Genomic DNA, 12941 nt, shown 5'->3' with positions numbered 1-12941 from the left:
TAATGTTAACATTATATTATCATTTACCATTTACAGAGGTCAATAATATGAATATTATTGAATTAGGTGTAAGTCATTCAGACTCAACTGCCATTATAATCATACTATTTCTCATACATGTAAAGAAACCGTCGTGCCACAGGACGTTGCATATAGGAGGTTTGTTCAAACGGTGCGACACTTTGACCTGATTCGCATTCGTACGCTTGGCAGCGCCTATGCCTCATCCACAAGACATGAAATAATTGCAAGTATCTGGCGCTGCTGATAAGGCCTATAAATAAGTGACGTATGTGACTTTTTACAGAGAACAAAACACACAGCTACTGCTATGCAAAATATATACAATTTAATTATATTATGATTACGATTTTCCTGAAGAAGACACACTGCCACTTCTAGACAATTATTTTCGTTGTTCCTTATTTTTCAATTCAGTTCACCCGCTGTCAAACACGAAGTTCATTCTGCGAAGATAAGTGTTCCGGTGTGTAGCTTCTGACCTCGACTGAGGAGCTGCCCGACTTTTCGCACGAGTCAGTCCTCTGCTCGGTGTCCAAGTCGGTGTCGGTCTTCGTTCTGGACACATTGCACAACCCCGTCGCCCACGTCCAACCCGTTCGAATCCGATGGCACACCCGCCGGCGATGGCTATAGTTGAAGAAGATGAACACCAGAGGGTCGACCATCAGGTGGGTGTTGTAAATGACGTAGATGAAGTTCAGAAACATTCGCGAGATCTTATGGCGCAGGAACTGGGAGATGCAGAAGGGAAGGCCGAAGACGAGGATGGAAACGAAGACAGCGATCATGGCTCGGGTGGCGTTGTCGATGATCTTCAAGGAGGATCGGGACTGGACTTCGGTCAACCGCTGCCTGTTGCGTCTCACCTGAAAACAAACAAATAAATAGATAAGTGGTAGGTGGATAAAACAAATAAAAAATGATACTTGAATAAAACAAATAAAAGAATGATAGATGAATAAAACAAATAAAAGAATGATAGGTGAATAAAACAAATAAAAGAATGATAGATGAATAAAACAAATAAAAATAGATAGATGAATAAAACAAATAAAATAATGATAGATGAATAAAACAAATAAAATAATGATAGATGAATAAAACAAATAAAATAATTATATATCAATAAAAAGCAAAAAATGAATGAATAAAAAAAATAAGCATATATTTAATTGCACATATGTACATCCATTATTATTAGATGAACACAAGCTCTGGAAATTCTTAATCACACTAAGCTATTCAAAACTGTTTACTCAGACTTACCGCAAAGATCATGGCAACATAACATGCCATAGTGGTGAGAATAGGTATGACACAGTTGAGGATGAGTATGATTGCCCGAATATGGGCTTCCGAAGTCACTAACAGCGCCATCTGGTAAGGGAATGAATCAGTTAATGAAATCACTGAAACCATAACTTTGCATCCGAATTTTACTTCATTCATCATTCGGCCATTAATAGGAATGTAAGGAAAGGTTTATTAAAAGAATAAAATATAAGAAAAGATTATAATACGTAATTACTATAGTTCCCTATACAAAAACAATAACTTGAGAAACGTTAAGCACCAAAACATACTTTAAAGTACAATCATACTTACAGTGGGAACCAGGAGAGTGTAGATGGTGATCCCCACAACCACAGTTATAGCTAAGCCTTTGCTCAGATCGTACGCGTTTGAGGCCCACACAGCTGCAGCCCTGGGGAGGCAAGGTTGATTACTGCTTGGGAGTTGGTCGGAACAAAACATTTTGCATTTTTCTATCCGTGGTGACGAGAATTTTCCAAAGGAAAGACAAAGGATTTTATATTCCCCCCCCCCCCCCATTTCCTCATTATATCAACGACTTTCCTTGTGAAGCTTTAAAAAAAAAACTATGCATCTATTTATTTAGTTAAACGACTTTGTTATGGTTATTATTGTTATTGTCAACAGTAGTAGTATGGACACTAAGCTAAAGCCTTGTAATAAATATAACCTTCTAAAAGGGGTGTAAGACCCATTAACTATTACACCGTGTTGCATGTCTCTTCACTCTGTATTTTCCCCATAATAACAACCAGTTTCCTCACGAGCACTTGCCCGCCCATTACCTGAACACCGACACTGCAGCTATGAGCATGAATTCCAAATAAGTGAGGAAGACATAGATGAAGAAATACGCTTTCTTGGCTTGGCCCGACAGTTGATTTTTGTTACAAACAGTCAGGCCCAAGATCAGTTCTGCCTCCATCGGTCGACACACCAGGTTGTTCACGAGTGGAGACAGGAAAACAGGTACCAACAGGAGCTTCATAGAGGTCCTCGTCTGCTTGCACGTGACTATGCTCCAAAGGGCCACGCCGTTCGCTGAAATAATGGGGGGTGTTAACGCACACTGGGCCAAGGTGTGACAAGAGCGTGTTTGGATCCAGCGTTCAGTCCAGAATACGATGGCATTCACGACTGCACACACACACACACACACACACACACATATATATATATATATATATATATATATATATATATATATATATGTACACATATATACGTATGCATATAGATATATAGATAGATATGTATGGAAGGTCGTGAACACTATTACTTAAACTCCAAAATAATTATATAGACATTTTCCTTTCGAGTTAATATCAGATTCAAAGACGAATTCTAAGATACGACCTCACTTAGACGAAAAGGAAAAAAACAACTATTCTTTGCTCTAAGATTTTGTGTTTTCCAAATTTCACCTCTCGAGATCCAGTACCACATTTCTATCCAACTCCCTAACGCTGTGGGATGTTCTTCGAATGTTCTGTCATCCAAGAACACTGTTCATCTTCCTGGACTCTCATGAACACATGTGAAGAACCCATGTTGAACAAACTGTAAATGAAATAACGGAAGGGAGAGCAGGAGAACACAAGAATATAACTTTCGAGGATAGAGCGAAAGGACATATTCTTATTTCCCTGTTTTTCCCTTCGTTCTTGTTTACTTGTTCTTCCCTTCATTATATTATTGTTTTACTGTTCTTCTCTTCGTTATATTCTTGTTTCCCTGTTCTTCCCTTCGTTCTTGTTCTCTGTTCTTCCCTTCGTTATATTCTTGTTTCCCTGTTTTTCCCTTCGGTTCATTCTTGTTTCCCTGTTCTTCCCTTCGTTATATTCTTGTTTCCCTGTTCTTCCCTTCGGTCTATTCTTATTCCCTTTTCTTCTCTTTTTTTACATTCATGTTACCCTGTTCTTCGCTTCGGTATATTTGTGTTTCCGCGTTCTTCCCTTACATGCAACCCACTGACTCCTTCCCCACGACACCAGCGGCACATAACCCTTCTCTCTCTCTCTCTCTCTCTCTCTCTCTCTCTCTCTCTCTCTCTCTCTCTCTCTATATATATATATATATATATATATATATATATGTATGTATGTATGTATATACATATATGTATATACATACATATATATGTATGTATATATACATATACATATATATATATGCATATGAATATGTATATATATGTATGTATGTATATGTATATATAGGTATGTATATGTATATATACATATATATAGGCATGTATATATATATGCATATATAAATAAATATATGCGTGTGTGTGTATTTATATGTAAGTATGTATGTGTGTATACATATACACACATACATACATACATACGTGCATTTACATATATGTATACGCGCGTGTGTGTGTGTGTACGTGTGTATACATATACATCCCCCGCACATATATATGGGTATGTATTCATATAGTATACAAAGACATACATATGTATATATAAATATATACTTTACATACACACACGCGCGCACACGCACACGCACACACACACACGCACACACACACACACACACACACACACACACACACACACACACACACACACACACATATATATGTGCGTATGTGAATATACCTACATATATATGGAATGAACACAAACGCGTTCACTCTCACACTGAAGTACAACAAGAATAAAGACGAATCCGCATCAAACTATAAAAAAAAAAACTTCTTTCGCCTGATGTTGAATCCAAACCTTACGATTTATAAGTTTCCCCCTTACTAGGACTGTGCTTCAGTATATAAATATATATTATATATTATATAAACACAAAAAACGAACTTATCAATCACTGAACCAATACACAGATATAAACATAGACACATATATAAACATAGACACAGATATAAACATAGACGCAGATATAAACATAGACACAGATATAAACATAGACGCAGATATAAACATAGACACAGACATAAACATAGACACAGATATAAACATAGACACAGACATAAACATAGACACAGATATAAACATAGACACAAATATAAACACTATCTGCTGAACGAAGCACTTACTAAAAGTCCCAACGAGGAGAACGATGTATGTGTGAACGGCAGAATACACGAGCAGATGCCAAGAGTAACCACAATGCAACATCTTGAAATGACTTCACACGGCAAATACACGCACTTTTAAGCAAAAGTAAAACTCGCTTGGCTTTGTGATTCAGTCCGAAGCGCGTTTGGAAGAGGTCCGAACCAGGTGAGGAATTTTAGGAAACTTAGTAACTTAAGAGACTAATAATATGGAACTTAGTGACGAAAAACTAAGTAAGTCTCATTTTGTAAATAGAGGATACGGAGAAGTGGTCGGGGTAGGACACGCGCGGGACTGTGGCGTAAGGCCCGGTGGTACGTGTCCTTTCCTCTCCTTGGTTCGAACGTTAGTGCCGGATACGCTTGGGTTTTGGGTTTCTTGAGTAATGTGTCTTCTTTTACTTTCTTTCTTTCTTTTCTCTTTATTTTTGTTCTTTCTTTTTTTTTTGTGTGTGTGTATTGTTTAGAGGGGACTTCGTTATTTTTAATCCTTTTTGCTCATTTTTGTTCTTCATTTTGTTTTTGTTTTTCGTTTCGTTTCGTTTTCCTCTTCCTTTTCCTCCTTCTTCTTCATTTCGCTATTTTTTTCTTCTCCTTTTTCTCCTTACCTTTTTCTTCACTTCTTCATTATCTATTTTCATCTTTTTCTTCGTCTCAACTTCCTCCTTCTATTATTCAACTTTTACACATTACTCCTCGTTATATCCTTTTTATAAAAAAAAATATATATTTTATGAACATCTTTTTCCTTCCTAACCTTTTTTTCCTTCTTCTTTTGACTCATATCACCAATATAATTTTACAGTTGCTTATCGAACATTCCTTCCTGTCGTGGAGGAAATAGGAACTATTATGGGAAAAAATCGGCTTTGTAGATTTAAAAAATAGAGGTTAAAAATCAACATTCTTGATATAACACCACTGATACACAAGAGGGTATTTAATTCTCTCTCTCTCTCGTTCTCTCTCTCTATCTCTCTATCTATCTATCTATCTATCTCTCTCCTCTCTCTCTCTCTCTCCTCTCTCCCTCCCTCCTTCCTCTGTCTCTCTCTCTCTCTCTGTCTCTCTCTCTCTCTCTGCTTCTCACTCTCTCTCTCTCTCTTGCTCTCTCTTTCTCTTTTTTTTTTCTCTCTCTCTCTCTCTCTCACTCTCTCTCTCTCTCTCTCTCTCTCTCTCTCTCTCTCTCTCTCTCTCTCTCTCTCTCTCTCTCTCTCTCTCTCTCTCTCTCTCTCTCTCTCTCTCTCTCTCTCTCTCTCTCTCTCTCTCTCTCTCGCTCTCTCTCGCTCGCTCGCTCGCTCTCTCTCATCGCTCGCTCTCTCTCTCTCTCTCTCTCTCTCTCTCTCTCTCTCTCTCTCTCTCTCTCTCTCTCTCTCTCTCTCTCTCTCTCTCTCCCCCCCCTCCTCTCTCTCTCTCTATTAACCCTCCCTCCCTCCCCCCCCCCCCCCCTCTCTCTCTCTCTCTCTCTCTCTCTCTCTCTCTCTCTCTCTCTCTCTCTCTCTCTCTTTCACTCTCTCTCTCTCTCTCTCTCTCTCTCTCTCTCTCTCTCTCTCTCTCTCTCTCTCTCTCTCTTTCACACACTCTCTCTCTCTCTCTCTCTCTCTCTCTCTCTCTCTCTATTAACCCTCCCTTCCTCCACCCCCCCCCCCCCTCTCTCTCTCTCTCTCTCTCTCTCTCTCTCTCTCTCTCTCTCTCTCTCTCTCTCTCTCTCTCTCTCTCTCTCTCTCTCTCTCTCTCTCTCTCTCTCTCTCTCTCTCTCTCTCTCTCCCTCCTTCCCTCCCTCCCTCCCTCTCTCCTTCCCTCCCTCCTTCCCTCCCTCCCTCTCTCTCTCCGTTCCCATAATCACACATCCTTTCCCAAGATATCCTGAAAAGCTTTTCACGACAATTTTCTCAACGATCAACTCTCTCCCGAAACGAAAGAGCATCTCAAGCGCGTGTCTCTGGATTCCGAAACCGCACTTAATGATACGTTACCCGTCGATTCATTCAAATGGAGAGGGTTATCTGCGTATTTTATTTATTGTTGTTTAATTAGTTTATTTGATTTCTTTGTGATTATTTTATGCTTCAAAATTTTTAGTTTTATAGAATGTAGTTTCCTTTTTGGATGCGTTTGCAGTAGTAGTGGTAATAGTAACAGTAGTAGTAGTAGTAGTAATATCACTAATGGCTTTAATAACGATAGTAGTAGTAGTACTAGTAGCAACAGAAGCAAAAGTGGTAATGATAATAATAATAATAATAATAATAATAATAATAATAATAAGGGTAATCAGAATATTGATGATAATAGTAATAACAATAATAATGATAATAATAACAATAATGATGATAATGATGATAATAAAGATAATAATAATAGCAACAATACTAATGATAATAATGATAATGATGATAATTATAATAATTATGATAACAATGATAATGATAATGATAATAATAGCGATAATAATAATAACAATAATAATAGTGATAGTAATAATGATAAAGATAATATTAATGAGACGAATTATTATTATTATTATTATTATTATTATTATTATTATTATGATAATAATAATGATAATAATAGTATTAATAGTAATAATAATAATAATAATAATAATGATAATAATAATAATAGTAATTATATAAATAACGATAATAATGATAACAATAATACAAATGATAATGTTAATGATAATAATAATATTGATAATAAAGATAATGGTAATGATGATGGTGATAATGATAACAACAATAATAATAATCGCCATAATCAATAGACAATAGCAAGATAATCAGTTTCTCTCTCAGTTAATATTCATATCATCAAAATAAATATAATATGAACGTAAACAACGGATGCAATACTGAAACGGTATTGCTGGCCGTTGACTAAATACAGATTTTATACATCACCCCAAAAGTTAATAACATTTACGAAGCTCATCATGATCGCGAAAATTGTCATAATGATAATGGTGATGGTAATGGTGATGGTGATAATGAAAGTAATAACAGTAATAGTAATAGTGATGATAATAATAGTGAATTTATAATAATAGTAATAATAATGCTAACAGTAGCAATAGTTATAATAATAAAAGTAACAATTATAATGATTAAAGTAGCAATAATAATAATGATAAAAGTAGCAAAAATATTAATGATAAGAGTAGCTATAATAATAATGATAATGATAATAGTAACGATAAAAAATATAGCGATGGAGATAATAATAATAGCGAGAACCGAAGGTGGAGAGAGAGAGAGAGAGAGAGAGAGAGAGAGAGAGAGAGAGAGAGAGAGAGAGAGAGAGAGAGAGAGAGAGAGAGAGAGAGAGAGAGAGAGAGAGAGAGAGAGAGAGAGAGAGAGAGAGAGAGAGAGAGAGAGAGAGAGAGAGAGAGAGAGAGCGAGAGAGAGAGAGAGAGAGGGCAATTCCTTTGGTTTTCCCCATGTCCTTTCGTGATTTAATTTGTGAAGTTACTGTGAAATATAACACTCCTTTACCACAAGAATCAAGATATTTCATTGCCCTGTGCTTTGTATTTTCATAGATCGATCAAACTCAATTATTTATCACCATCACAGACTCCCAGTATCCTTATTTGTGAACATTTTTAGAAATCATTGAAGGGAAAAGAAAATAATGATAATGGTAATGATTATAATAACAAAAGTTATAATTATAATGATACTAACAATAGTGATAAAGATGATGACAATGATGTTAACAACAGCAACAATAATAATAATAAAATATTAGTATTGATGATAATAATAATATCAACAGTAATGATGACAATAACAATAACAACAGTAATGATAATAATAATAATAATAGTAACAACAATAATGATGATAATTAAACAGCAATAGGACCAGCTGATGAAATTTTAGTACAACGGTATTCTTACAAATCCTTTCGAGTTGTTTCAAATTTAACTTTTCGAACAGTACTAATCCTTTGTGTTGCTCTTCCTCCCTTGCTTACTGAAGAAAAATTGTCTCTCTCCTTTCTTTTGTTCATACAAAAAAAAAAAAAACGTTATTGAAAGAAAAAAATGTGGTTTTCTTACCCCCATCAACATTTCCTTTTTTACGCCATGGAAAAAAATTGTGTTTTCTTCATCAACCCCCCCCCTCCCCTCCCTTCCCCCCGTACTTGAAATATATATATATATATATATATATCAAAATTGCTTCACTGTAAATAGTAATTTCTTAACCCTTCTCCCCCCTTGTATAGTGTGTGTGTGTGTGTGTGTGTGTGTTATATCGCAATCGTTTGACTATAAATAATTTCTTCACCCCCCCCCCCCCCCCTTCCATTTTATTGTGTGTGTGTGCGTGCGTGTGTGTGCATATGTACATAGATGACAGACAAACTTTTTAAAAATGTCCACCCCCATACAACTTCCTTATTCATCAATTTATTCATTTATGCTATATTCATCAATTTATTCGTCAATTCTTTATTCATAAATTTATTCAATTATTCTTTATTCATCAATTTATTCACATATCCTTTATTTATTTATCAATTCTTCGTCTGTCTATTCTTTCTATATCTATTTCTTTATTTTTCACCTAGTTCAGATTCTGCTGAATACGTCACATAAAGTCGTAGTAAATATGAACATTCATGCATCAAAAACTGTGACGAAAAGAAAAAGGAAAATATTAATTTTTGTCCTTTCATTTCCCTCATGTCAATACCTACGTTTATCTTCATACTCTCCAATAACAAAAGTAAGAAGATCACTTTGCGCAAATTGCATTTTTTTCTTGTAAATATAATAAATTCAGTTTCCTAGAACACGTAATAAATTCAGTTTCCTAGACTACGCAGCGTAATACAGTATCTCAACTTCATATTCATTCCAATTAAATGTTATCAGGATATATTACAAAGGAAAACAAAGCTCATAATCATAAGAATGTAGATAACAAAAACTAGTTCTATAAAAAGAAAGTCACTTGATTAGCATATTGTTTAAAGTATTTTATGCGTGTATATATATATATATATATATATATATATATATATATATATGTGTGTGTGTGTGTGTGTGTGTGTGTATATATATATCTCTATATATAATTATATATATGTGTGTGTGTGTGTGTGTGTAATATATATATATATATATATATATATATATATATATATATATACACATATATATACATATATATACATATATATATAAATATATAGATACAAAATGACATAAACGAAAGAATAGGATAATACTGACCATGTGTTCTGTTTTGCTCCGTTTTCCCAGCCTCCCTAATCGTCATTAAGAAAATAGACAAATGCATAAACGAAATAATGGAAAATTAGTCACATCCTGCCACGCAGCAGAGGTTATGCTGGTGTAACGGTTTTTTATTTACTTACTTATTTATTCATTCATCTATTTATTTCTTAGTCAGACATTTATGCAAAAGGAAGAATTAGGGGAAAAAGACGACTGAAAATAAAGGATGTCTGTAATAATAAATAAAACAAGAGTCATTGTAATGAGGATAATACTAATAATAATAATGAAAATGATAATAATATCAGTAATAATATTAATAATATTAATCATAACAATAATAATGATAATGGAACTAATAATAACAATAATAATGGTAATAATAATAATAATAATAATAATAATGATAATATATTTTTTTTTCTGACGATAGGAAATTGTTTTGTGTGTGTGTGTGTTTACGAATTGCGCAGTTTCGTATATAAAACACATGATTTGATTTTTTCTAACCAATAACGGAAATTCTGTGACCTCAAAATAAGTACGTTCCTTATAAATTCATAACTAGTACATTAACAAGTTTATTAAATACAAGGTTTTCCCACGAACTGACTGTGGAAGAATATGACGTCACAGCGTTCGAAATTTATCTTGGAGAAAAAATACACAGGGAATGTATACTTTACATTTTCATCTCGTGTCTTTTCCAACTAGCTTGTAAAATATCCTTGAATATTTCTTTTTATTTACGAACACTAATTACGTTCCGTTCTCTCTGCCTCTCTCTAATATATGGAGCTTTATTTTTTTTTCTTCATATAAACATTTATGATATAAACACCTCCCTCTCTCTCTCTCTCTCTCTCTCTCTCTCTCTCTCTCTCTCTCTCTCTCTCTCTCTCTCTCTCTCTCTCTCTCTCTCTCTCTCTCTCTCTCTCTCTCTCTCTCTCTCACGGATGAAATGAAACTAATTACGTCATTTCCAGCCGGAAAATTTTCCTCGGGTGAGAGCTAACCTATGTTGATAGATATTTCGAATGAATCGAAACTGCTTCGAAATCTATGTCAAAAGTCTGTTGTTGGTCAATCAATCGAGGTGTTTCATATAATAAATAAATAAATAAATGGGAGATCGAAGTGATATGCAATTTGATAGACTGAATATACAAGATAAAACGATCATGCAGTACATCGATGAATGATAAATGCAGAATAAAAAGCAATATGATAGTTAAGAACCTTAGTCGTAGTAATTCTATTAAACATTGATAAACGCTTTGCTGAATATATTTGAAATGTCAAAATACAATTTGTAGAAAACACCTATCCAAAAAGACTAAAAATACAATTAACAGATAACAAGTATCCAAAAAAAGGACTCGATAAGGCGATAGTAGGAAAGTTTGTTACTGAATGTTGCCAAGGTACGTTTTTACTCATCGGTTTTATTATAGGAACATTCACACAGATAAATAAAAATTACGTGGAAATAGCATTCGTGTTGCTGTATACAGGATGTACGTGTTTCCAAAAGGTTATCGGTCACATCCTCGTTCGTTAGTGGTATAATTAAACGTTTTCTTTAGCGTGTTCTGTCGGGGGAACAAAAAAAAAAAAAAAAATTAAGGTTGAATACTCTTAAAATCAAAATATATGGACTTCAATTCGTCTTCGACTAGAGGGAATCGCTGTGTAATGTTTTTTTTTTTTTTTTTTTTATTCAACTTATTTATATACAGCATGCATTGCATTGTATCCAGTGTTGTTAAAAATGGGTTATGATCATTTATTAATTGTTAATTCTTCGTCAGTTAATAATGATATTGTTACTTTTGCAGCCGATATACTATCAGTACAATAATAACGATTATTAGTACATTTATCATTACAAAATAACAAGAAAATGTGAAAAAGATTAACAAGTTTAAATGAAGAGAAAATAGAAAAGATACAAGTAATAATGTGATGATGATTTTTATAATAAAATTAAAAATTATTATAATAATGATATTGATAATGATGATGATAATATTAATAATGATAATAATAATAATAATGAATGATAATGGTGATACTACTACTATTACAACTACCACTAATGATAACAACTACAATAATAACGATAACAATAATAGCACTGATAATGATAATGATAATGATAATAACAATAACAAAAACAAAACAACAATAATAATAGTAGTAATGATAACATTAATAAAATAATAATAATAATAATAATAATAATAACAGTAAAAATAATTGAAATATAATATGCAAAGAGGACATTAATGGCAGAAATCATAAAAATACAAAACAATAGTATTCGTAACAGTGACAATACGCAGGAGTTTATTTAAGCAAAATATAAGAAATTGCTGTTGCTTTTCAAGGAAATTCCACGTTTTTTTTCTAACCGTTTTGAAAAAAATAAATAAAAAAATAAACGATACTGCATATACCTGTTAATTCATTCTAAAGGAGGAGAGTGATTCGGTGAATGAAGAGATATCTGATCTGCTTTGAAATGTTTATTTACAGTTTACATTCCATGCAGAAGCAGAGAGGGAAGATATGCTTTAGACAGTAAGTGTATATGCATGGAGGGATGCATTGTCGTGCACATGTTATTTGGTAACTTATTTAGTCCTAAGAGAAAATAATACATGGATAACTGATCACTCAAACCACAGACACTGTTCTTTCAATGTTATAGTAATGCTGGTGCACTTAAAAGTCACTGTGGGCCATCAGGTGTCAGCTGATGCTTCTCAAGTTCTCAAGCTGTAGCGACGTAACTTGTTTTTGTTGCTAAAGCTTCTTGTTAAACAAACTGTTGCTGTATCACTGCATCATCTGCTCAATCTTCTACATTATATTTGCAGCAAATCCTTACTTCTCTGCATAGTCGGGACTGCTGTTAGGTGTGTGGCTGTTGTTGATGCTAGAACTGAGCATTTGCAGAAGGTGGAAATGAAGCCGGCACTGCAGCTGATACCGTTGCTTCCGCTGAAGCTGAAGCAGGCTTTTAGATTGTTATTGGAGTGGGTGTTAAAACTGACAGTAAGATTGGTGGGCCTTTATGCTTTGGTGCTGTAAGTCTAGCCATTTTAACTTTCTTAACTTTGGGAAACTGGATCTCATCGTTAAGGCGAGGAAGTGGGGATGGGGTTTCGCAAAGGTAAAATAGCTTGATTTTTTCCTTCTATCTTTTGGATATGTGACAAAGGAAGGATTGGCACTGTGTTCAAATCTACTAACTAAACATTACCT

The 12941-nt window shown here is 34.1% G+C and overlaps 1 protein-coding gene across 3 annotated transcripts in view; it reads right to left on the bottom strand.

Moving 5' to 3' along the window:
* LOC125040917 overlaps positions 1-12941 on the bottom strand; it is a 13724-nt gene continuing 783 nt past the window's right edge. Inside the window, exons 1-5 of one of the 3 annotated variants that reach the window (XM_047635710.1) lie at positions 4400-4792; positions 2124-2379; positions 1630-1729; positions 1291-1401; positions 1-890 (exon numbers count right to left, since the gene is read on the bottom strand). In XM_047635710.1, coding sequence (XP_047491666.1) covers positions 450-890; positions 1291-1401; positions 1630-1729; positions 2124-2379; positions 4400-4481 — 990 coding nt within the window. In that variant the 5' untranslated portion in view covers positions 4482-4792 and the 3' untranslated portion in view covers positions 1-449. Of the gene's footprint in view, positions 891-1290; positions 1402-1629; positions 1730-2123; positions 2380-2762; positions 3335-4399; positions 4793-12941 lie in introns of those variants that run through there. The other 2 variants (XM_047635711.1, XM_047635712.1) reach the window with 2 other exon arrangements.

Source organism: Penaeus chinensis, chromosome 29, assembly GCF_019202785.1.
Source record: "Penaeus chinensis breed Huanghai No. 1 chromosome 29, ASM1920278v2, whole genome shotgun sequence".
Classification (NCBI taxonomy): domain Eukaryota; kingdom Metazoa; phylum Arthropoda; class Malacostraca; order Decapoda; family Penaeidae; genus Penaeus; species Penaeus chinensis.
This window is presented reverse-complemented; position numbering and strand designations above follow the sequence as displayed.